The 25347-nt window shown below is 52.3% G+C and overlaps 1 protein-coding gene across 1 annotated transcript in view; it reads left to right on the top strand.

The window, feature by feature from the left end:
- Positions 1 to 25347, top strand: part of LOC146871717 (retinoblastoma-binding protein 5-like) — a 102694-nt gene that overhangs the window by 10973 nt on the left and 66374 nt on the right. Inside the window, exon 3 of the mRNA XM_085647922.1 lies at positions 21116 to 21233. Within this exon, the coding sequence (XP_085504048.1) occupies positions 21116 to 21233 (118 nt within the window). The remainder of the gene's footprint in view (positions 1 to 21115; positions 21234 to 25347) is intronic.

Genomic DNA, 25347 nt, shown 5'->3' with positions numbered 1-25347 from the left:
AAGCAATGACGATACGCCTCCACATCGAGCAGCTCATCACAATTTGGGTACCATCACACGTACTCAGTGCTACATTATCAAGTGCGCGGCATACAGGAGCCGATCGACCCATCCCGCCCGCATGCGGCATCATAAACCAGTTCAGCACCCAAAATAGTCCCCCCGAGAAGTACGGTCATCTCCATCTTGCGTCCGCCTTAGGGAATAGTATCGAGTCACAGCGCCTGCAGTGTAGCTTGCTCCAACCATTGTGTGAAAGGCCCCCAAATGTCCTTAGGTCGTGAACGCAGCGGCATAAGCTCCCAGTACAGGGCAAGTTGTGTCTGACAATAGACTGCGCTCGTGACCTACGCACGAATGCTAGGTGACGTAGCAACTCCCCAGTGCATCGCAACTTGTCTTCTAGCTAATAACAATAGCATCGCTGGCAGCTTGCGGTGCTTGGGCTTAATCATGTGCAAAATACCAAGCAGCGCAGCCTGCGGGGTGCACGGGATCTGTAGGCCAGTGAGTTCGCATATAATCTCTACTACCCTTTCCCAGAATGACGACAATGTAGGGCAGTGCCATGCCATATGCAAAAAGGTGGCGCCATGAGTGTAGCAGCGCCAACATTCATCCGTGTCTCTTAAACCCATTCGGTGCAGTCGACTAGGGGTACGGTAGGTCATGTGTATATATTTGAAGTGGATCAGGCGCAGCCTGTAGTTGGGGGACAAAATCTCAAGATTCTTACAGCACAAGTCCCAATGTTGTTCCGAAATATCCATACCCAACTCCGCCTCCCACAAGCCCCGCGCCGCAGGAAGAACCACGGGATGGCAAGTCTGCATTTGCACATACAAGCGGGATATAAGTTTGCGCCCGGACTCCACAGCTAGTACATTTTCCAAGGCAAGCAGGGCCGGCGGCGGCGCCGGGAACGCAGGAGACAGCCTCCGGCACGAGTGACGGAGCTGATAGTAAAGAAGCGTGTCCAGCATCGTCGGAGCCTCTGCATTACACATCTGCTCCGTAGTTAGGAAGGTGTCTCCCGGAAACAAATCGCCCCCAGTGCGGAGACCCAGCTCTTCAGCGCGCTCCCCGGTCTGCATGCTGCGCAGCGGCGGCCACATCGGATTCCCGCGCAGGGGCACAGAAGGTGAATAAAGAAGGTCAAGTCCGGCCCTCCGCCGCAGCCCATCCCATGCCCACCTGAGTGCGTGTACCGGGTCTATGTCCGCGCATCTCCGGGAGTGTGGCACGTAAAGTGCCACATTCAGCGGCAGCGGTGCTACTCTGTCCGTCTCTATCGCCACATGTGGTTGAAACGATGTGGGATGCACCCAGTAATGCAGGAATTGAGCCTGTGCACAGTAAGCATATAAGGAGAAGTCCGGCGCTGCCAAGCCTCCCTGTCGCTGTGGGAGAGTCAGGGTCTCCCATGCCACCCTCGGTTGCTTACCCCCCCAGGCAAGCTCCACCATCTGCGAGCGTAGCCGCCGCAAAAAATGTGCAGTCAGGGGTAGAGGAATATTCCCAAACAGGTAGAGGAGTTTGGGCAGGATCACCATTTTGGCCACCGCAATTCTGCCAGCCAGCGAAAGGGGCAAGTGCTTCCAGCGGTCGACCCTCTCCTCCACCCAATTCATCACCCGTCCATAATTCTCCGTCCATATTTGCTGTTTATCCGTGCTAATCCAAATCCCCAAGTATCGCACCGGGCCAGTGGCCCATTTCAGCGGGCAATCTGGAGTAAAGCGGGGAGTCCCGGACGTCAGGGGCATAATTACCGACTTCTCCCAATTTATATTCACCCCCGATAGTTGACCATAATGCATCAGTTCTCCTGTCAGAGGGGAGAGGTTCGTCTGAGGATCAGTGACATATAACGTGATATCATCAGCATATAGTGAGATCGTCAGTGCCCTCGACGAGAACCCAATGCCTCTAGCCGCGTGATGCTGCCTGATGCGAGCAGCCAGAGGCTCCGTGGCGATGGCAAAGAGCAGAGGCGATAGGGGACATCCCTGCCTGGTACCCCTCTGAATCGCAAAGGGTGCCGAGACGAGCCCGTTAACTCTCACCCTGGCAGTGATGCCAGTATAAAGCAGCCTAATGTAGCTAATGAAGGCTGCACTCACACCCATGCGCTGCAGCAGCGGAAACAGGAACCCCCATTCCAGTCGAACGCTTTGGTGGCGTCCAATAGCACCGCCGCAGCCTTAACATGTGGGGCCAAATAGTGTAGTACCCCAAAGAGGGTACGGAGGTTGTGAGAGGTCGATCTGCCCGGCACAAAGCCAGACTGGTCCGGACGGATCATGATGGGCAGCACCGGCTGTAGCCGAGTGGCCAGCATTTTCGCAAAAATCTTTGCGTCAGTGTTAATTAATGACAGTGGCCGGTAGGAGTCGCATTGTTGGCTATCCTTGTCTGGTTTCAGGAGGATGACGATGACAGCCTCTCTAAGCGACCCAGGGAGCACACCCGACTCGAACGCCTCCGCATACATCGCCAACAGCCGGGGGACCAGGAGATCTGCGTACTCCTTGTAGAACTGCGCCGGCAGTCCATCCGGGCCCGGCGCTTTTCCGGCCGCCAACGAGCCTATGGCCTCCCGCACATCATCAGCCTCAAAAGGCCGATCGAAATAGCCTTGTTGGTGCGCATTGAACCAGATAAGCTGTACAGTATCCAAATATTCAGCAAGCTCCACCGGCGTGCGGGCCACCCGCGACCTGTAGAGGTCTTTGTAGAAGGTCCGAAACGTATCCAGGATTTCAGGGGGAGTGCATACAGTGTCCCCTCCCTTTGTCATCACTGAGGATATGAAGGGAGATGGTCTTTGAGCGCGCAGGAGCAGGGCGAGCGTTCTACCCGGGCGGTCCCCCTCACCATATCTACGGGCCACAGCATGCTTAGTCAGGAACTTAAGTTCCCTGTCAGCCTCCTCCTGATATTCAGTGAGCGTTGTGCGAGTTTCGGCCAAAGTGGCCGTCGAGGGGTCCGAGCAGTATTGCACCTCTAAGGAATGTAGGCGATCCTCTAATCTGCCTAGCGAACACCTGATAGTCTTTAGGACCCTGGCCTGCCCCGCTATGCAGTGGCCTCTTATCACCACTTTAAAGGCGTCCCACAACGTGCCTAGAGAAGCGACAGATCCCTCATTCAGTTCAAAATAGTCAAGTATTTGCTGATGAATCTCTTCCCGAAACACCTGATCTGTCAGGGCAAGTGGTGGTAGCCGCCACGTGAAGGGCGTGATGTATGGTTTGGGGACAGTCAGAGTTAGTTCGACAGGAGAATGATCAGAGAGGGTACGTGCCCCGTGAGTGACTGCGGAGACCCATGCATGCACCTGCGGGGTTAAGAGCCAGTAGTCCAAGCGGGACCAGGCACCTCTGTGCGGGGTAAAGCAGGTGCCTTCCCGAACCGCGGGGTGCAGCACGCGCCATGTGTCTAATAGAGTGTAATCCGTCATTAGGCCCCGGATGATGCCAGCCGCTAGCGGATGATGTGTGCGTGCCACCCCCTCCCTATCCAGCTCCAGTGAAAGTACAGCATTGAAATCACCACCCCACAAGCAAGCACCCCCACCCAGGGATTGCGCCAGGTGCCAGACATTCCGGAAAAAAACAGGGTCATCAGAGTTGGGGCCATACACATTAATCAAAGTGATCGGCATATGAAAGAGCTGTCCGAGTAATATGATGTATCGCCCATCCGAATCAGCTTGCACTTTGAACGTCTGCCAGGGAAGGCCTTTACGGATAAGAATGGCCACTCCACGGGAGTAGTTGGAGCAACCCGATGTGTGTACCTCTCCCCATCGTGCATGTCTGAGCTTGTCCCCGGAGGCACGGGTCAAGTGGGTTTCCTGTAGGAAACATATATCGATTTGGTGTCGCGTCAAATGTGCATGGGTCAAGCGTATTTTGCGGTGATCGTTAAGACCACGGATATTCCAGGTAAGGCAGCGCAGTGCGGTCAGGGTGGCCTGTGCGTGCATTTCTCATGGAAGCGTGTGGTCACCGAGGGACCCAGAAGAAGGGCCCACCCGCAGGTATCCCGCCCTCCCGTCTTGTGAGTCTGCAACCACAGTAAGTCTGCCCGTGTCTGGACTGCATCGTCATGTAGTGGTGTAGCCAGAAAGTGTAGTGATGTAGAACCAACCAACAATAACCCCAACCCCCCCCCACCCACTCCAACCCCCCAATCAGGTTGAGATAGCATCCCCCCCCACCACCCCCCCCAACTGGAATTGTCTTTCAATAGTATCTCGGGAATCATCCCACAGGGGCGTGGGGTCACCGGCTCACTCCCCAGTCTATCAACGACCGGGTGGCCGGACATTTCCGCCTAGCATTGAAATCAGTATCTCAAGGTACAGCCTGGAAGTCCCTGCATGCTTCTCATCACAGGTTTCCGCACGGTACTAGTAGCGTTAATCGTGCATAAACAGCCCAGTCTCAGGGGCGGGCCCATCACCCTCTGCAGGTCTCAGGAACACTCAGCGTTGGGCAGAGGGCGCGTGTGCCTTTGTATCATATTATTCAATGTCACTTAGCTGTCCCATCGGCGGATTCTCATGGTCATCTCTCTTCTCCCGTTGCGAACGTTCCGTCTGTCTCGCAAACTTGATCGGGTCCGCCGCCGTAGTGAATACCATGGGCTTCCCTTTATGATGGATACGCAGCTTGGCCGGGTACAGCATTGCATACTTAGTCCCCACCTTCTGGAAGATTTTCTTGGCTGGTATGAATTCGCGCCGGGCGGCCTGCACAGCCTGCGTAAAATCCGGAAACAAGGAGATAGCCATGTTTTGAAAAGTTAGTTCCCCCTTTTCACGTGCCAACCGCAGGATGGTATCTCTGTCCCGGTAATTAAGAACCCGGGCCAGGATTGGCCGTGGCGGAGCCCCCGGCACCGGCCGTGGCCCCAGCGTGCGATGTGCGCGTTCAACCAAGAACATGGCCGACAGTCCCTCTCCAAAAAGTTCACGGAACATGTCTTCAACAAATAGTTCCATATTGCCAATGTTAGTGGATTCGGCAACCCCAATAATTCGTACATTATTTCGGCGGGAGCGAGCTTCCAAATCTTCGTTGCGCCCACGTATCACCTCCAGGACCCTGTCCATGCGGAGCAACTTCTCCTGGGTGTCTCCGTGGCCTTCCTCGCAGTCCGCGATCCTCGCTTCCATCGCCGTGATACGCTCCTCATGTTTGTCGACCCTGTGCGACATGCCATCCAGCCGCTGGGCCATGGAGTCGAGTTTTCCGTCAATTTCCTTAAGGCAGCCCTTAAGGTCACGGAACATACTTTTGACATCATCGTCCGGTGTTGGGTCCAACTGTGTTTCAGGGACCACCGTCTGCGACTCCGGCACCGCATCGGTGCCGCGGGAAGGCTGTTTCTCGAAGGGGAGCTTCCTCTGCTTTGCGTCCGATTTCCCCATGGTTCTTCCCCTAGTGTCCGCCCCTTATCAACAATGGCGGTGAGGGGTAACGAGCCACAAGCAGGCCACCAAGCGCAAGGTGGAATGGTAACCACACAGGCACCCCCTCCGCACGAGGAACACCGCCAAGTAGGGAAGACCAGGCCAGCATTCGTCCCATTCAGGGCGCGGGTCTGCGTTAGTCAGGGAATAATGGCGGCCTAACCGTCCACTCGCCCAGTAGGCCTCTCCAGCGCAGTGTCTCCCCGGCCTGCAGGCACACGATGGTTAGAGCAGGTCGTCGGCAGGTACCGGTAGCCGGATATCACCTTCTGCGGGCGGGGATCGGGCCCACCCAGCGGGCGCCACGGCTTACGTCTCCCAACTCCTCACTCCAGCAGGCCCATCGGCCCAGTCACCGGATCAGGGCGTAGCCACGCCGGGTAGGCCTAGTCAGTCAGTCCGCCAGCTCGGCCCCCTCCAGTCACCAGTTCTCCAACAGTGGCCAGGTCTCAGCACGTCCGGAAGTCACCGCAGCCGCTCGGGCGCCAGTCGCTGGGTTCACCACGTCTCAGTTGGGTCCACGATAGCCACCTCGTATCTGCCCGATCTAGGCCTTCGACCAGGGCCTCGCGTATGAGAAGACTCCGCCCAGCTCGGCGCCCAAAAAGCCGCTCGGCCAGCCCGGCCGAGTAGCTCCGGATCTCCGAGGCCGATTTCAACCGCAGTGGCCCCGCTAGGATCACCTGCACCAGGGCACTTCCCGCCGTGTAATTTGATGGTCAAAGAGCAAGGCAAAGGTCGGATTGTCTGACGTATTAGGTGTCCGGCCGGCAGAGCCCCGTTACACGGCGGCCATCTTGCAGCTCGGCTCGGCCACGCCCCAAGCCTCCAGCAGGGTTTGCAGCAAAAATCAGAGGCCTATCACATCCCGAGTGACTGTGGGCTTCTGTTGGCTTGTGGGTCCCCAGAAGACTTTCTTATTGACTACAAGGGCTCCCCTGGTTGCTCTAGGCCTGCCCTCACTCACCCTCGCTGGGTGAGTCCCTCAGACCTTACTAGGCTGCACCATCGACTTTCTTCACTCTACACAAGACTTGCTTTTGCCAAGGCTTGTTGGCTCCAATCTGGTTGCCGACACCGCCATCAGCTGCAGACGTAGTGGAACACTCCGAATCCAGCTGCTGGTCATCGTTGATCTCTCCTGGACCTCGTGAACGAAGAGTCAAAACACCAATGATGACCTGAAATCACCCGACATCCGTGGGCATCCATCTTCCTGGCCCCGGGTCACTGGCAAGTGACTGTGAACACTGTTCCTTCAATTTTCAGGTCTCCTACATCTTGAATCCAGCCTTGGATTCCACCGGACACTTCTTCAGTCGCCGCAAGCAGCAAGTCTTCTTTGGTCTCCATAGAAAACAGCGACGCGACCCGACACCAAAAGACACCTATGCACCCGGCTTCCCTGGGTGAGGTAACTCGTGCACTCCGGTGCTCTAGTGTGTGTTGGCCCTCCAATTACTTACCTTGTAAGTGGCTTGCTTGTAGACTTCCTCGAAGTACCCTAAAACTTTAAAAATCAAACCGCGACTTGCTCCATTGTAATCAATAGGGAACCCGTGTCTGTGTTCTCACACTGCACGCGTGTCCCGTGGGTCTGTTACTTACCTGCTATCACTGCAGTCGTGAAGCCCAAGCGATTCTACAGGCCCTAGGCCTTGTCATTCTGCAAGTCGACTTTCCTAAACCTCTTTTTTAGTATATGGTCTGGTACGCCCCGAGGGCCCCAGCCATTTTTGTGCTTAACTTATTGTGAAACGTTGATATTTGAATGTGTTCCTAGCTTCTAATCTCATAAAGAGATTAGTAGAGTGCATCTAGAAATAAATACATATATATTTGATATATATACCTGTCCTTTCACTTGGTAATTCAAGAGATTATAAGGTAAAACAAGCTGCTTTACATTCCTCTGAGACTTAGCCTGAAGGCTGCCCTCCACAGCTACCACTAGGATAGCTTTCTTTAAAAGGTTGTCTTAAACTTATTCACCATAAGAGTCGAATTGGACTGGTGCAAGGTGGCCACTATAACTAGTGACCAGCATATGCCAGGCCAACTTCTCACAACCACCGACTCGGTGGGTAGAGCAATGTCATCAAAGGTGGCTGTATGACGCCACACCTGGCTAACAGCGTCTGGCTTTTCTGGGGATGTCCAGGCTTCCCGTATTACATGCCCTTTGATCGCACCTGTATCTTGGGAGACCAGGCAGAAATGGCCCTGGAGCGCTTTAAGGTTTCACAGGCTACCTGTCCCTCTGCTTTGTCGCGTCAGCAATATCCCAGACACAAGACCGCTCAAGTTCAGCGGCCTCTGTGTCCCTGTGTGCCCGGCTCCTTTTCACCCCGTGGATCGGGCTGCCAGAGGTTGAGTCAGTCCACTGCTGCCCCTGCAGCCTCCAAACGTTCCTAGTCTGGAATTCCAAGATCATAAGCGACCAGTTGCTGGCAGGATGAGCCATCACCTCCACCACTGGCAAAACATCACATTGGACAGATGGTCAAAAAGGGCTACTCCCTCCCTCCGTGCCGCCAACTTACGACCAGCTGACGGAAGACCACCTTAACTTGCTTCAGGAGGAAGTCGTAACTCTCTTGTCTAAGGGAGCTATAGAGAGGGTTCCGGTGCCAGAAGTAGGTTGTGACTACTTTTTCAGCTACTTTCTTATCCCAAAAAAGGATAAGGGCCATCGTCCTATTCTAGATATGCGAGCCTTCAACTACTTCCTTAAAAAGAAAAAATTCAAAATGCTCACTCTGGCTCAGGTTCTGTCTTCCCTAGACCCCAGAGACTGGGTTAGCGTTAGACTTGCAGGCCGCCTTTTCTCACTTTCCTGCCCTGCCTGCCCATTGGCATTACCTACAGGTTCACGGTAGGCCACAAGCGCTTTCAATTCACAGTGCTCCCATTTGGCCTTACAAACCCCCCTCAGGTGTTCACCAAAGTGATGGTAGTGTTCGCAGCTCATCTGCGCCGATCAGTGGTGCCAGTATTTTCCTAGCTCGCCCCAGACTGTCCTCTCCCACCTCCAGACTACGGCGAATCTCCTGCTTTCGCTGGGGTTCACTATCAATGTGGCGAAGTCACATCTGACTCCCTCCCAGACGCTCCTTTTCATCGGTGCTGTTCTGGACACAATGCAGTTTCAGGCCTATCCTCCCAAGTGGCGAGTCCAGGGTATTCAGGTTAAAAAATGGATGTTTCAGCCTCTATCCTGGATTACTGTGAGTCTGACTCTGAGACTGCTGCATCTCATGGCCTCCTGCATGATACTAGTGACTCATGCCAGATGACATGAGTGTGCTCTGCAGTGGGACCTGAAGTTCCAGTGGGCGCAGCATCAGGGGAATCTCTCTGAGAGAACTGTACAGGACCTACAGTGATGGCTGATCAACCGTGATTTGGTCTGTGGCAGACGCCTCTCCCTTACCCAACCAGATCACACAGTAGTGACAGGTGCATCACACCTGGCCTGGGTCGGCCATCTGGGACAGGTGGAGATCAGAGGACTTTGCTCTCAGGCGGAATCCGGACTCCACATCAACTTACTGGAGCTCCAAGCAATTTGCTTGGCATTGAAAGCTTTTCTGCTTCCCATCAAGGGAAAGCTGGTTCAGGTGTTCACGGAGCAACACCACCAAGTAGTACTGAAACAAGCAGGGTGTGGTGGGGTAGTGAACCCTTTGTAAAGAGGCCCTGAATCTCTGCACATGGCTGGAGCAGCAGGTCATATCCCTTGTGGTTCAACACCTGGCAGGTTCCCTGAACGCCATGGTAGACCAACTCAACCATAGATGCCTAGCGGATCACGAATGGTGTCTCCATCCAGAGGTGGCGCAAGGTCTCTTTCAGAAGTGGGGAAAGCCTTGCTTAGATCTGTTCACCTCTGCCAAAATCGCCTAATGTCAGCAGTTTTGTGCACTTTAGTTTCCAAGGTGGCACTCACTCGGTGACGCTTTTAGTCTTGAGTGGAGTTCAGGCCTCTTGTACGCCTTTCCTGTCCAGAGTGCTCAAGAAGATCAGTAGCAACGGGGCCTAAGTCATTCTTGTGGCTCCAGACTGGGCATGTAGTGTCTTGTATCCCACTCTTCTCCAACTGAGCATCGATCCTCAGATCAGACTGTCCTTTCTGGAGGATCGTCTGTCGCAGCAGCAGTGGAGGTCCTCCATCCAAACCTGTCAACTCTACGCCTTCTTGGGTGAACATTGAGCAGCGGCAGTTGATAGCATTCCACCTGCCTCCCGAAGTCTGCTATGTTATTTTAGCAGTCAGGCGTCCCTCTACCATGACCCTGTACGCATGCCGGTTGCAAAATCTGTAAAATATTCTACAGAAAGGTCTATTGATCCTCTTTCTGCTTTCCTCTCTCTCAAGTCCTCCTATTTATTTCGACCCTTGCTCTGCTTTGGGCACGCTGAAAGGGTATCTGTCGGCCTTGTCTACCTTCTTGAGGCTGCCAGACCAACCCTTTTATTTAAATGCACTATTGTAAATACATTTCTTAAGGGGCTTTACATATGTTCCCACCTGCCCTATTCATCATGCCTCAGTGGGACCTTAATTCGGTTCCCACCTTTCTCATGTGTGCTCCGTTCGAACCTCTGCACAACTGCCCCCTCCGGCTGCGTACCATCAAAACAGCCTTTTTGGTGGCAATAACTTCTGCCAGGAGGGTGAGCTAATTGCACACTCTGTCATCTAGTAGTCCTTACCTGACCATTTTCTGTGATAAGTTGGTGCTTCGCACTAAGTCCTCATTTATACTGAAAGTGGTAACACCATTCCACGTGGGACAATCAGTCACCTTGCCCACTTTCGGTGCCCCTTTGCACCCCTCTCAAGAGGAGGAGCTACTCTACCTCTGGACTCAAAAAGAGCATTTTCATTCTACCTTGACTGCACTAAAGAGTTGCGGGTCGGCGACCAACTCTTCATGGAGTACGTTGGATCAAAGAAAGGTCGTGTGGTGCAGAAGAGGACTAACTTGTGATGGGTCGTCCTGTAGGAAGCTGGCTCTGTATATACTATACCAAAGTGAGGTATAGTGTGCACAGAGTCCAGTTGATCCCCAGTGGTAGGCAGAGGTAAAGTTAGACAGCACCTCACTCTCTATTTGTTGTAGTGTGGTCGAGCAGTAAGGCAGTATCAGAGAACAGTTTTAAGCATTTGTTGTACACAGTCAGCAAATGAATTCACACACTCAGAGACTGAACTTCAGACCAGTTGTTTTTGTATAAGAACATTCTTTTAGTTATTTTATTCTCTAGAACCAAGCAAGCCTGGCACAGGTAAGCAATAAATACTTTACAGTAGTAATGCAATTTGTAAGCAGTTTAAATTGAAATTGTATATGCACTTTGTCTTGACTTACAGTATGGTTTCAGAGAAATGCAATACTTTGTAAATAGAGTACATGGACTTGAATGGGGTTTTCAGTAAAATTACAGGAAAGTTACTTTTGAGATTACTTTTCTTACTCAGAGTAGTATACCTGGATATTACTCTGGGACATTTCCTGTAAACAGGCAAGTAAAATCGTTTTGGTTAAATAGTACAATTTTTTTTAAAGAATTTCTTTAGGTTTTCAAACTCCACACTTAAAAACTTTTCCAATAAAAACAGTCAATGTTATCCTGTTGTGGAAAATAGTGTTATCGGTTTTAAGGTAAGTATTCGGTAGTGGGAGTTGAGGTTCTGGGGGTAGACTCAGGGGTCCCCCAGGGTCAAGGATGCACTCTTGTTGCACCCTCAGCGGCACTAGGGCGGCCGGGTGCAGAGTGCCACGGCCCAATGTTATCTAATGGAGGATAGGGGGGCCTCTGTTTGGTGGCTGCTGACGAGCAGGCCACAAGGTTGTGGGAGCCAAGCTCATGGTGTAAGGCTCAGGGCAAAAGGGGATCCTGTGTAGCACAAAAAGGGCAGCGGCGCAGGGGCGGCTGGGTGCAGGGTGCTGTTTTGGTGTCAAGTGCCCTGTTGTTTTCAATGGGGATTTTCGGGTTTGGTTTTCAGCTGTATGCTCGGTCCAGGAAGACTTCCGGAAGGACCAACAGCTGGGCATGTAAGTTGGAGGGCTCGGGGATGTAGGTGCACCTCAGGTTCTGTTCTCCAGAGCGCAGGGCAGCTGGATGCAGGGGTGTCTTTTGAGGTCGGATTTCACCTTACCTGGCCACTCGCGGTTGGGGTGAGTCTCCGTACAGAGCTGCAGGCAACGTCGGGGAGTCCTGGAGGGGTCAACCCACGGTGGACTCGGACTCTGGAGCGCTGGGGGACCTCGCTGGGACCAGTGGGCCACTCAAACTCGGGACGTAGGTGACAGGTGCAGTGGTGGTTCCAGGCGTCGGGTTTCTTTTTCCTCAGCAAGCTCAAAGTCTTTCTTTGGTGTTTCTTCTGAACAGAACTGCTGTTCACAGGAGATCCTGTCTTTGTTGAAGGCAGTCAGTCCTCCCAGGGGTTCTGGAGGTTTCTGGCTGCAGGACTAGACGATTTTGGGCGCAGGATCTCTGGAAACTGCAGACGGGCCGCGAGGGCTGGGGCCAAGTCAGTTGTTCTCTGCAGTCTCCTCTGCTTTGCGTCTTCTTTCGTCCTTTTTATTAAGAATCTTCTTTCTTGGTTCAGGGGTGCCCCCAAATACTGTATTTAGGGGGTGTTTTAGGGGTCTCAAGGTCAGTAGCCATTGGGCTACTGACCTTAGGGTGACTACACCCTTGGTGTGCTGACCCCACGTGGGGGAGTGAGCACAATCCCTAATCCTGATTGGGGCGTGCCTGCCATCTGCAAGATGGCGGGCACTGAAGAGTGGGCTTCACATCACCTCCCCCACCTGAGGGGTGGAGTTGGCAGAGGTGGGCACACCTTCTGGGCTGGCTAGTTTTTCCCGCCTGTCTTTCCGCCGAAAAGGAGGAGAAACAGGAAGGGGGCCTGCTCTTGATAGCAGGAGAGGCTGGGTGTCGCATTAAAAAGGCTGCCAGGCCTTTGAAGCTCCACTGCCACATATGGCCGGGGGGAGGTGTGAACACCTTTGCCCAGGAAATGCTTTCTTTCTGGGCTCAGGGAGCAAAGGCTCCCACCCTAGGGGTCCAGAAACATGTCTTGTGGTGGCAGGCTGGTGTGTACCAGTTAGGGAACCCACCAGAGGCTGGTCGTTTTTCAGGGGGCATCTCTAAGATGCCCTCTGTGCATTTTTCATTAAATCCCACACTGGCATCAGTGTGGGTTTAATGTGCTGAGAAGTTTGATACTAAACTTCTCAGTTTTCAGTGTAGCCATTATGGTGGTGTGGAATTTGTAATGATAAGTTCCCAGCACCATATATTCTTAATGGCAGCACTACACTTACAATGTCTAAGAATGGACTTAGACACTGTGGGGGTACAGGGCACCTGCACCTGTACCCTCACCACTGGCATAGGACACCCAGCTAGAGGGGTGACTGATCTATGCCAGGGCAGTGGGATGTAGGCATGGCACACAGGGATGTGTGCCATGTCGACTCTTCACTTTGTTCTGCACCAAAACACGCAGCCTGCAAAGGCATTGTGTGTGCGTAAAGGTACAGGCCCTCTAAGTATTGCTCAATAAGTGCTGCAGCCCCTAAAGGTCTTCCCTGGTCACAGTGCCCTGCGTACCTGTGGTACCATTTACCAGCGGCTGACCTGTGGCCAGAGATGCCAATTGGGTTAGTTTTGGGGAAAGAACACGGGCCCTGGGAACCTGATTGACAGGGATCCAGGGCACATCATGTGAAAGTGCATCAGTAGCCTGGCAAAAAGTGTGGGGGGGGGTTACTGCAAAGGAAGCCCACTTTCCTACAGGTCCTCTGTATCAAACTTTTCTACGCTCTGGCCAAGTTACGGTCTCCTGATGGCTTAAGAGCTTATCCCGCCAGAGCCAAGTCTGTGACCACAGCGTTGCAAAGCGGTGTTCCAGGTCTTGACATTTGTCACGCAGCAACGTGGGCATCACTGCACTCGTTCACTAAGCATTACTGCCTGGATAGTCAAGTCCGGAGGGACGGCTTGGTCTAAACTAGTCCACAGAGTCTCCAGTGGTGATTGTATTACTTGGGTATCTATTCTGAGGTAAGGAATCTGCGGCAGTTTTCTCTATCAGATGGACAAGTGACTTACCTTTGGTAACGCCTCATCTGGTAGAGAAATGATCAAAGCAACAACCAAAGGAAATGATGGACGGAGTGTTGAACATTGCAAGCACTCACCCCCAGTCAACTGATCTGGGTTTAATCCATCACCGTTCTTTAGCCCACTCTGCCACCCCAGTTCAGACATGGCCATATGCAAATCAGTCTGACCCTGTGCCTCATGGGAACAGTCCAGCCCGAACTGCCAAGCCATGTCTTCCCTGGACCGGAAACAAGCTTCCTAGGACCGGTTTCTGGCATTTCAGACGTCTTCAGCCAGGTTTGCTTGAATCCAGTGGCAAAGTGAGCAAGGGACTCACGTCTGAGCATACCCTGCCAACTTATGGCGAACAAAGCAACAACCAAAGGAAATGATGGACGGAGTGTTGAACATTGCAAGCCCTCACCCCCAGTCAACTGATCTGGGTTTAATCCATCACTGTTCTTTAGCCCACTCTGCCACCCCAGTTCAGACATGGCCATATGCAAATCAGTCTGACCCTGTGCCTCATGGGAACAGTCCAGCCCGAACTGCCAAGCCATGTCTTCCCTGGACGGGAAACAAGCTTCCTAGGACCGGTTTCTGGCATTTCAGCCGTCTTCAGCCAGGTTTGCTTGAATCCAGTGGCAAAGTGAGCAAGGGACTCACGTCTGAGCATACCCTGCCAACTTATGGCGAACAAAGCAACAACCAAAGGAAATGATGGACGGAGTGTTGAACATTGCAAGCACTCACCCACAGTCAACTGATCTGGGTTTAATCCATCACCGTTCTTTAGCCCACTCTGCCACCCCAGTTCAGACATGGCCATATGCAAATCAGTCTGACCCTGTGCCTCATGGGAACAGTCCAGCCCGAACTGCCAAGCCATGTCTTCCCTGGACTGGAAACAAGCTTCCTAGGACCGGTTTCTGGCATTTCAGACGTCTTCAGCCAGGTTTGCTTGAATCCAGTGGCAAAGTGAGAGAAATGATCAAGCCACATATTCCTTGACCACCCATCCTTCCCGCGAACAGGTTGTTATGGTCAAGGCTGATCCCTTTCAGGGCCCTAGTTGTTCAAGACACACCACTGTCAGTGCACTTTATGGCTCTACTCTCCTGGCGTGGAAAGTCATGAAAAGTAACTGCCGTTAGCATGCTGAGGTGGCACCTATATAGGTGACGCAGACGTCTCTTCCGGCGTAGACAAGGTCACACTGAGCTGACCGTTGCCACCTACTGGTATGCATGAATATTGCTCAGGTAAGGAATCTTTGGCTGGATTATGTGTCTGCCAGATAAGGCATTACCGAAGGGTAACTTGTCCTTTTTGTTGCCTTCATTTCTTGTCTGCTCTTGTGTGATTAATGCACAAAAATGTGGGGCAAGAGGATTCTGAGTACTGTTATTTAAACTACCAGGTGTTGCAAATGATACCTGCATTTATCCACTATTGGCTATGCATTTGTTCAGTTGTATCAGTGCCGTTCAGTGACAGTCAGGCATTGCTACGATTGAAGTAGCAGTGGGTGGGATCCCGAAATGCCTGGCACAATTCCAAGCCAATTGTACAGTGGGTAACCCCTCTGCTGACATATCTGATCAGCTAAACCGTAAAGTATTTATTTTGACTCCAGCATAGGCTTGCATAACCTTGTGTAGTGTTTCATAAAGTGCAATCTGAAAGAGACATGTTAGCGATAAATTTCTTACCTTAGAATTACCCTCAGGCGTCAGACTGGATCCGGAAAGTTTTCGTCAGCAGTACCCCTGCGCGTCGGTAGGTGGCGTCGTGCAGCTCCGCGTCCGACTTAGGCGTCGTGATAGCCGGGATGACGTCGCAGCAGCTACTTAGACGCCGCCCTCACGCGCTGACGTCAGTTCTTTCTTTTTCCACGCCAGCAAGCGCAGATCCAGAGAGAGCGGTGCCCCCAGTCAATATTTGACTGAGTTTTTGGGACTTTTGTCTCTTTTGAGTCTCTGACTCCTGGTGATATAGGGATGCCCGGTTTCAAGTCTTGCGAGGTTTGTCCCCGCATGATGTTGGTGATGGACCCGCACCCCGAGTGTCTCTACTGCCTGGGCCGCGACCATGACCCCAAGTCGTGCCCCGAATGCCGGGCCATGTCTCCGAAAACTTTGCGGGAGCGAAAGTTGCTTGAGGCCCGGGAGTCGGCTCCGCGACGTTCAAGGTCCTGGTCCCGTGGGAGGTCGAGGGACCGGTCGCGGAGCCGCCATCATCGTTCGACGAAGTCTTCGCACTCGGGGTCAGGTAAGGTGAAGCACAAGAAGTCGAAGAAGCGAGGTCGCTCTTCGCCTTCCCCTAGCCTGTCAGGCGACAAGGCTGCGGGTGCGGGTGGTGCCACCCCCGTGGCTTCGGCAGAGCCTGCGCAGTTGCCTACAGCCTACCCGCCTTTCTGGGGTCCGCCTGCCACTCCGGCCCAGCTGCAGGACTTCCTGTCAGCCATGGCTCGACTTTTTAGCCCGTCGGGCCCCGCAGTTGCGCCTTCAGGCCCTGCGGGTTCGACTGGGGGTCCTCACCCTTTTTCGTCATCGGCTCCGGCCTCGGCGCAGCGAGACTCCCATGGATCCATGCATGGATCACAGCTGACGTCGGTCGACCTCATTCGACCTCCACCGGCGTCGACAGCACCGCCGCCGGCGTCGGCCACCCCGACATAGAGATGGAGCCGGACCGGTGTGTAGCGACATCGATTCCGACGCCAATGGGGAATTTCTATCCCTTTCTCCATCCTCCTCCTTCTTTTCCGCGTGCCCAGCAGGTTACAGAGGACGGGCAGGACTGGGAGGGGTCTGAAGACCCTCTCGCAGCCCAATGCGAGTTAGACCCGGACTGGATTTTTCTTCAGAACCTTGCACACTGTCTCCTTCTACCGTGGCTACGGAGGAGGGTGGTACTTATTCAGTGGTGTTGCGTAGGGCAGCCGAGGCTCTCCACCTCGAGCTCCCTACAGTGGCCGTCAGGACTAACCTCCTGTCAGAAGTGCTTTGGCCGGCGGCTTCCTCTGTGGAGCCTCTGCTGCCCTTCAATGACGCACTTTCAGACGTTCTTTTGGGCGCCTTGTCCAGGCCCAACACAGGGACTCCTCTGGATAGGCACGTGGCCCCAGGTGACCTCGTTTTCCTCTCCCAACACCCTACTCCTGAGAGCTTAGTTGTCCAAGCCTCTGCGTCCCCAAGCGCATTCCCTTCCGCACCTCCAGACAGGAGCAGTTTGGGAAGAAGATTTTCTCTTCCGCCAGTTCAGGGTTGCGGTCTGTGAACACCGCGTGCCTCTGGGGCTGTTATTCCCACTCTGTGTGGGATACGGTGACGCAGGTGCTGGGTCAGTGTCCGGAGGAGGACCGGACGTGCTCTCCCAAGCTATTGCTGAGGGGAGAGATGCAGCCAACTTCATGATTCGTTGTTTCCTTGACACCGCGGACTCGCTAGGCAGAGTGATTTCCACGACAGTGGCGCTACACTGTCACGCCTGGCTTTTCTGGGGATGTCCAGGATACTCTGATAGACATGCCTTTTGATGGCACTCGCCTTTTTGGCGACAAGGCAGACAGCGCGTTGGAGCATTTTAAGGACTCGCGGGCTACGGCCAAGTCCTTGGGCCTTTCGGCCACGCACACTCCTTCGGCTTCTGCTTTTCGCTCCTTTCGTGGCCAAGGAAGGGGCGCCTAAACACATTTGTTTCCAAGCCACAGGCCTGCGCAGTAACAGTCTCAGCACAGCCGCGTTCGTGAGACCTGCCGAGGTGGGTCACGGGGCCAGGGGGCGGGTCAGTCCACCACCTCCCCTGCCACCACTGCCTCCAAACCTTCATAGTCCGGTGTTTCAGGACCACCAAACGCAAGTGGGCGGCAGGATTCGCCATCACCTCCCCAACTGGCTCACCATCACTTCGGACAGGTGGGTTTTACAGATAGTCTGAAGGGTCTACTCCCTCCCCTTTGAGACTACCCCTCCAGCCATGCCACCTCAGTACCACCGCATGTCGGGGGATCACTTGGCACTTCTTCAGCAGGAAGTTGCGGCCCTCTTGGCCAAGGGGGCCATCAAGCGTGTTCCAACGCCAGAAGTAGGTCATGGTTGTTACTCCCACTACTTGGTTCCAAAGAAGGACAAGGACCTGCATCCCATCTTAGACCTTCGGAACGTCAATCGCTTCCTCCGGAAGGAGAAGTTCAAGATGCTCACACTTGCTCAGGTCTTGTCTGCCCTAGACCCGCAAGACTGGATGGTAGCGTTAGACTTGCAAGACGCTTATTTTCATATCCCCGTCCTGCCGGCCCACTGGTGTTGCCTGCGGTTCACGGTAGGCCATGAGCTCTTTCAGTTCACCATGCTCCCCTTTGGCCTTACCAGCGGCCCTCGGGTGGACTCAGCTCATATGCGCAGATCAGGGGTTTCTGGGTTTCTGTCTTCCCCTATCTCCACGACTGGTTGTTGAAGGCGGGCTCGCCCCAGGAAGTCGTCTCCCACCTCCATACTACAGCTGACCTCTTGCATTTGCTGGGGTTCTCCATCAACGTGCCGAAGTCGCAGGCTCCATAATAACCTTCTAGAGCTCCGGGCGATCCTACTTGTACTTGTACTGAAGGTATTCCTTCCCTCTGTCAAGGGGAGAGTAGTGGAGGTGTTTACAGACAACACCACCGCCATGTTGTACTGTAGCAAGCAAGGCGGGGTGGGATCGTGGACCCTCTGTCAGACGGCTCTGCGTCTCTGGACATGGCTGGAACGTCAAGGAATTTCCTTGGTGGTTCAACACTTGGCAGGTTCTTTGAACGCCAGGGCGGACGAACTCCGCAGCCGGTGCATGATGGATCATGAATGGCGTCTTTACTCGGAGGTGGCGCAAGCTCTCTTTCAATAGTGGGGAGAGCCATGGTTAGATCTATTCGCCACCGAAGAGAACGCGCAATGTCAGCAGTTCTGCGCGTGGGGATTTCCAAGGGGACACTCGCTTGGCGACGCTTTTCGCCACAAGTGGAGTTGCGGTCTATTGTACGCCTTTCCACCTATACCACTTCTACCTAGAGTGCTGAAGAAGATCAGGCGCGACCGGGCCTAAGTCATTCTTGTGGCCCCAGACTGGGGTCGAAGAGTTTGGTATCCCGAGCTACTCAGTATGAGCGTGGATCCCCCGATCCGACTGCCTCTTCGGAAGGATCTTCTGTCGCAGCAGCAGGGGATGGTCTCCACCCAAACCTGTCCAGCCTCCACCTCCATGCATGGAGATTGAGCGGCGACAGTTGATTCTATTTGACTTGCCTCCTGAAGTCTGTGGTATCATTCTGGCAGCCAGGCATCCCTCCACTAAATCGGTATACGGCTGCAGGTGAAACAAATTTGTGGCATGGTGCACAGCAAAGGCTGTGGATCCCCTTCCTGCCCCTCTTTCAGAAGTCCTTTTGTTCCTTCTTTCTCTGACCTGGCAGGGCTCTGCTCTGGGCACTATTAAGGGCTACCTTTTTGCAAATTCGGCCTTTCTCAGGCTCCCTGATCAGCCCTCTCTTTTCAAGACCCCTGTCGTAAGTAGATTTCTCAAAGGCATTTAACACCTTTTTCCTCCTATTCCGTTTATGATGCCGCAGTGGGACTTGGATCTGGTTCTTACTTATTAGATGTGCGCTCCTTTTGAGCCGCTTCACAACTGTCCACTTTGTTTACTAACTTTGAAGACTGCTTTCCTGGTGGCCATCACCTCAGCTAGGCATGTGAGTGAGCTCCAGGCTCTTTCCTGTAAACCTCCTTTTCTGTCTGTCCAGCCGGACAAGGTTGTGCTCCGCACTCGTCCTTCCTTCTTGCCAAAGGATGTTACTCCTTTCCACATCGGACAAACTATCACCTTCTTTCTACCTCCGCACCCTTCCAGAGAGAAAGAGAGGCTCCACCGTCTGGACCCAAAACGTGTGCTCTCATTTTACCTGAATCACACACAACAGTTCCGGGTGGATGACCAGCTCTTCGTTGGCTACGTAGGTGCCAAGAAAGGCCGGGCTGTACACAAGAGGACTATCTCCCGTTGGGTCGTCTTTTGTATAAAAGCCTGTTATTCTCTGGCTAAAAAGGAACCTCCGGTTCGGTTGCGCGCCCATTCTACCAGGGCGACAGCAGCTACTACTGTATTGGGACGTAGTGTCGCCCTGCAAGACATCTGTCAGACAGCCACGTGGGCCTCGCTGCACACTTTTACTAAGCATTATTGCCTTGATAGCCAAGTCCCGAGAGACGAATTCTTTGGCCGTTCTGTCCCTCATGACTTTCTGGTATGATCTTGGTTCGCAGACTCACCACCGGGGTTGGTATTGCTGGGGTATCTATTCTAAGGTAAGGAATTTATCTCTAACATGTCTCTTTCAGATGCACAAGTTACTTACCTTCGGTAACGCTATATCTGTAAGAGACATTAGTTAGTGATAGATTCCTTACCGCCCCACCCATCCTCCCCGTTCTGCTAACTGATTTCTAGGGTTAAGGTCATCCGTTTCAGGGCACTAGTTTCAATGCACCAGTGGTCAGTATCTTGCATGGCTCTGCGTACCTGGCGCGGAAAGTCGTGTACAGAACTGACATCCGCACGCAAGGGCGGCGTCTAAGTAGCTGCCGCGACGTCATCCCGACGCCTACGACGGGCGAGGAGCCGCACGACGTCACCTTCCGACACGCAGGAGTACTGCTGACAAAAACTTTCCGGATCCAGTCTGACGCCTGGGGGTAATTCAAAGGTAAGGAATCTATCACTAACTAATGTCTCTTACAGATATATCGTTACTGAAGGTAAGTAACTTGTGCAACAAGTCTATTTTTTTTAAAGTATTCTCTCTGTAATAGTTATAGTGGCAGTTTTGTTTTTTTAGGGCACACAATGACAGTCCCGTACACAGTGCTTAGTTTGTGCTGGAGTTTGCCAGGGATAAGCAGCAGCAATTATTTGTCAAAACCGGCACATTTTTAGTGTTGTATGCCTAATTTGAAGTAGTGCACATAAACAGTGTATTTTATAATTCAATATCTGTTTTTTTAGATGATAATACCAGCATGCCCAGGCTATTCTTACAGTTTTGGGTGTCCTGGAATAGTCCAAATTGTCACATTTGTAGGAGTGAGAGGATTTTCAGGTAGTGTCAGTACTGGCATTTGTTGTGTTGTCAGGAAACTGGTGTGGCCTTCTTAGACATATCTTGGGCCCAGGCATTTATTATATATATAGTTTTTGTAACAAATTGGGCACTACACACCTTGTAGGTGGTATGAGATCCCTAAGGAATCACCAGCATGTAATAGGTTTGGAAATGTATCTTGTCAGTAGTCTGGCAGTCTAAAAACACCACAGTATTGAGTTTGTTTGATGGTAGCAGATGCTTACAAGTAAGCGGGTGGCAAAGCTTTTGATGGGTGACGAACATCAGAGTGCAAGGCTGTTTTGGGCTTCAGACTGCGATTTTCACATCTTTCTTCACACTTAAGAAATTATTTTATTTCTGTTATTCAGGAAAATTGGAGTGCTTTGGCCCCAGACTTCAAAGAGCTTGATGGGAATGTGGAATATGGGGAGCGCGAATCAGAGTTTGATATTGAAGATGAGGACAAGAGGGAATCTGAGCAAACAGGTAATTACTGAGACAAATTTTGTTTAACGTGTGTGGCATCCTCAATGTCTGTGTTTATTTACTGCAGGTGCTCTAGGGAACTAAGTACTGGTACAAACAGCTTGGGTCAGCAGTTTAGATATGGCATGACCACTAAGTACCACTTGGCATACTCAAAGTAAAGTCTGAGATCTTATGTTTATAAGAGTTACAAGTCCTCACCTTTATTTGTTTACTTCCTGCTAGTGAAAAGATCAGAATTGCAAAACATAAATATACAATCTATGAAGTGGGATGTGTGATATCTGGCCTCTGTCATATTTTGGTTGCCATAGTTGTACTGTAAGAAACATTTGGCAAGTTTGAACAACTTACAGGGATCCACCATTTTGTTAAGATTCACACATGTTATTCTCCATGGACACTATTCTCATTGCATATGGTTCACTAGCTAGCAACAAGTACATGTAACATCACACACTATTCTGCCTACTGGATAAAGTAGGAACCCCCAGTTTTGGGGGATTGGTGACCCTCTCTAGGGTTTGAGGTAGAAGGCGTGCACTCCTCAACTATCATTAAGCTGACGTCCACTTCCAGATATAGTGGAAGAGGTGGCTGTTGAGTGGTGCGAGAAAGTGCCTCTTTTTGATTGGCTAGCCCCCCCCACTTTTTGCCTGGCTTTGATGTGGTTTCAAACGGAGTGCACAAGGTCCCTGCCAACCTGTGCCAGTGCACCTTCCATAAAAACAAATTCCTAATTGGTATTTCTGCCCCAGTAAGTCCCTAGAAAATGGTACTCTGAGTATCTAGGGCCTGGGAGCTGGAAAAGGGCCCCTTGGAACCCACACACGGTACCATACCACACTTTCGTGGCAGCTTGTATGCCCCTGTGAGGTGGCCTCCTGGGTGGAGAACCCCTGCTCTCTGGGACCAGAAACAATGCACATCCTGGGCAGAGGTGTCACACCTCCTCCCCCAGGATGGACCAGTGCTCAAAGAGGGGAGCTTCAAAGGTATGTCGTCTTTGTAATGCAACCCCCAGCCTCTGCTGGTAGCAGCAGATGGCAGCCCATGGTTTGGACGGGAAAACAGAGGGAAAACTTAAGAAGAAAAGGAGGTGTACCCACCTCTACCAACTCCACCCCTACGGTGTGGGAGGTGATGTGAAGCACACCTTTCAGTCCCCGCAATCTTGAAAATAGTGAGACCTCTCCAATGAGGGCTAGGTCTATGGCCCCCTCCCATAGGAGGGGGGCATAATAGAGTATATAGTCACATTCGGTAAGGTGCCCATTGGCCCTACCTGCTACTCCCCTAAAAACGCCCCTAAATTCTAGTATTTAGATGGCTCTCCCAGACCTGGAAACTAGATCTTTGATGACCTATGAAGAAAGAAGACAACCCTGCAGAGAAGACCGAAGATGACTGCCTTCGCCCCAGCCCTACCAGCCTGTCTCCAGCATTGACAAACCTGTGACCTGTCTTGCAGCCAGTGATCTTTGAAACCCCTGGGAGGACTGTTGCTTTCAACAAAGACTCCAATCTCCCGTGGACAGCGGACCTGTCCAGAAGAAAACAACAACAAAGACTCCAAATCCAGGCAGATCCGTGACTCATGCCGACTCTGCACCTAACGCCTTCAGCCCGAGTGGTCCAACTGCCCAGTGAGGTCTCCCCAGCGACCAGGACTCTGAATCCAGTGTTGGCCGACCTCTCCTGACCTCCCCGACGGTGCCTGCAGAGGGAATCTGAAGGTCCCCCCACTGCGACCGGCCCAATAAGAAGATTTCCGATGTCTAAAGGCACCCCTGCACCTCTGGGTGAGCTTGACCAGTGGTGCCCCTGTGACCCCCAACACCTCAACTTACCTGTACTGTCGCTGGTGTTCTGCCTGGACTCCCCGGTTCGACGCTTGCAGCCTGTTCCCAAAACAAGGAAACTCCATAGGATAGCTTTGGGCACCCGACGATGTGTTTGTACCCTGCCCCGGGCCACCCCTGTACCGCTGGTGGTGTATATTTGATGCTACTTTATAGCAAACACCCCCCCCTCCCTCTGTGCTGTTCCTGAACAACCAAAGCACGGCCCCTGCACCAGTTCCACTTACCTACAAGCAGCTTGGCTCTAAGGACCCCCAGTCTTCATTGGAACGCATTGGGTCGAACTCTGAGTTTGCCCTCTGTACCAGCCAACTCCTTGCCCACTGCTAGTTGTTGGTCCAGAAGACTGGAACTGTAAGTTGCGTACTTACCTGGTTAACTGCAAAACTGTTTTCCCCATAGGATAACATTGAACTGTTCTGAAAATACAGTGGGTTTTTTCAGAGTGAAAAGTATTTGTAATTAAAAACGTACTTACCTTATTGCGAAGATCTTGATCTTAAAATAAAGTACAAACAAAGTATCATTTTCTAAAATTGGTCTGGATCTCCATCTTTGAGTCGTGTGTCCATTATTGAACACTGTTGAGCAATAAATGTCTAATAGAGCACTTTGGGTTTTACATTAAGCCCTGTACACTTTTGGGGAACCCTGGACTCTGTGCACATTATTACCACCTGATGGCAATATCATACAGAGCCAGCCTTCTACAGGGGAAATACACTTTTTGTTATTATTTAACATTATATTTATGAGCGTAAGAATGAAATTTAATGTGACTGTGAGTAGGAAGCAAGCTCTGTATATGTTATGCCCCTAGGTGGTTATACCGTGCACAGAGTCCAGGGGTTCCCCAGAAGTGTACAGGGCTCAATGTAAAACCCAAAGTCCTCCATTAGTGGTAGTTTGGGCGAGCAGTCTTAGGCCTAACACAGAGGAGTGCAAGACATTTATTGCACAGCATTGACCAATAATGGACACGTGACTCAAAAAGGATAACCACACCAATTTTATAAATATAAGTTGTCTTTTTGTTTTATTTTAAGACCAAGATCTTCGCAATAAATGAAGCACATTTTTAAATAAAAATACTTTTCACTTTCAAAAGTCGACATGAATGCGAGGGGATGAGGGCCGTCGCAGAGTGGATGAAGACCAGCCGCCTGAAACTGAACTGTGACAAGACGAGGTCCTCATCCTCGGCTCCACCCCCTCCGCATGGGACGACTCCTGGTGGCCGGCCTCGCTGGGAACTGCCCCTACACCCACCAACCACGCTCGCAACCTGGGGTTCATCCTGGACTCAACGCTCTCTATGACCCAGCAAGTCAACGCTGTCTCCTCCTCTTGCGTCAACAACCTCCGCATGCTCCGCAAGATCTACAGATAGATCCCCACTGAAACCAGAAGGACGGTCACCCAAGCCCTCGTCAGTGGCAGGCTGGACTACGGCAATGCTCTCTACGCGGGAACCACGGCCAAACTCCAGAAAAGACTTCAATGCATACAAAACGCCTCCGCACGCCTCATCCTTGGAATCCCTCGCCACAGCCACATCACCGCCCACCTGGAGACCTGCACTGGCTTCCAGTCAACAAGAGGATCACCTTCAAGCTCCTCACCCACGCTCACAAAGCACTTCACAACGCCGAACCAGCATAGCTCAACGAACGACTCACCTTCTACACCCCGAACCGCCAGCTTCGCTTCGCTGACCTCGCCCTCGCCACCGTTCCACGCATCCGCCGAACGACCACCGGCAGCAGATCATTCTCCCACCTCGCTGCCAAGACATGGAACACCCTCCCCACCCACCTGCGACAGACCCAGGATCTGCTGACCTTCAGGAGACTTCTCAAGACCTGGCTGTTCGATCAGTAACTACTTCTTCTTCCCCCTCCCCTCTAGCGCCTTGAGACGCTCACGGGTGAGTAGCGCGCTCTACAGATGATTGATTGATAATTTCTGATCATTCTTGAATCTGCAGGGCACCAGAGTGCTTTGTGTTGGATTCTTGGGGACAGAACCGCTAGCTTCAGGAGTTTTTGTCTTTTTCAATGTTCAGGCGGTCTTCCTCTGGTTTCTGGAAGTCGCAGGCTGCAGGACAGGCGGCGTCATCTTGCAGGGTCGCTGAAGCTGGAAACAGGTCGGTATGGCTGGGGCCAAGTCAGTAGTCATCTTAAGGCTTTGCAGCAAGGCATCTTCTTCATCCTCCTCCTTAGGTTTCTGGTAACTAGTTTCAAGGTCTGAGG

The sequence above is a fragment of the Triturus cristatus genome, chromosome 1_1 (genome assembly GCF_964204655.1).
Source record: "Triturus cristatus chromosome 1_1, aTriCri1.1, whole genome shotgun sequence".
NCBI lineage: Eukaryota > Metazoa > Chordata > Amphibia > Caudata > Salamandridae > Triturus > Triturus cristatus.
This window is presented reverse-complemented; position numbering and strand designations above follow the sequence as displayed.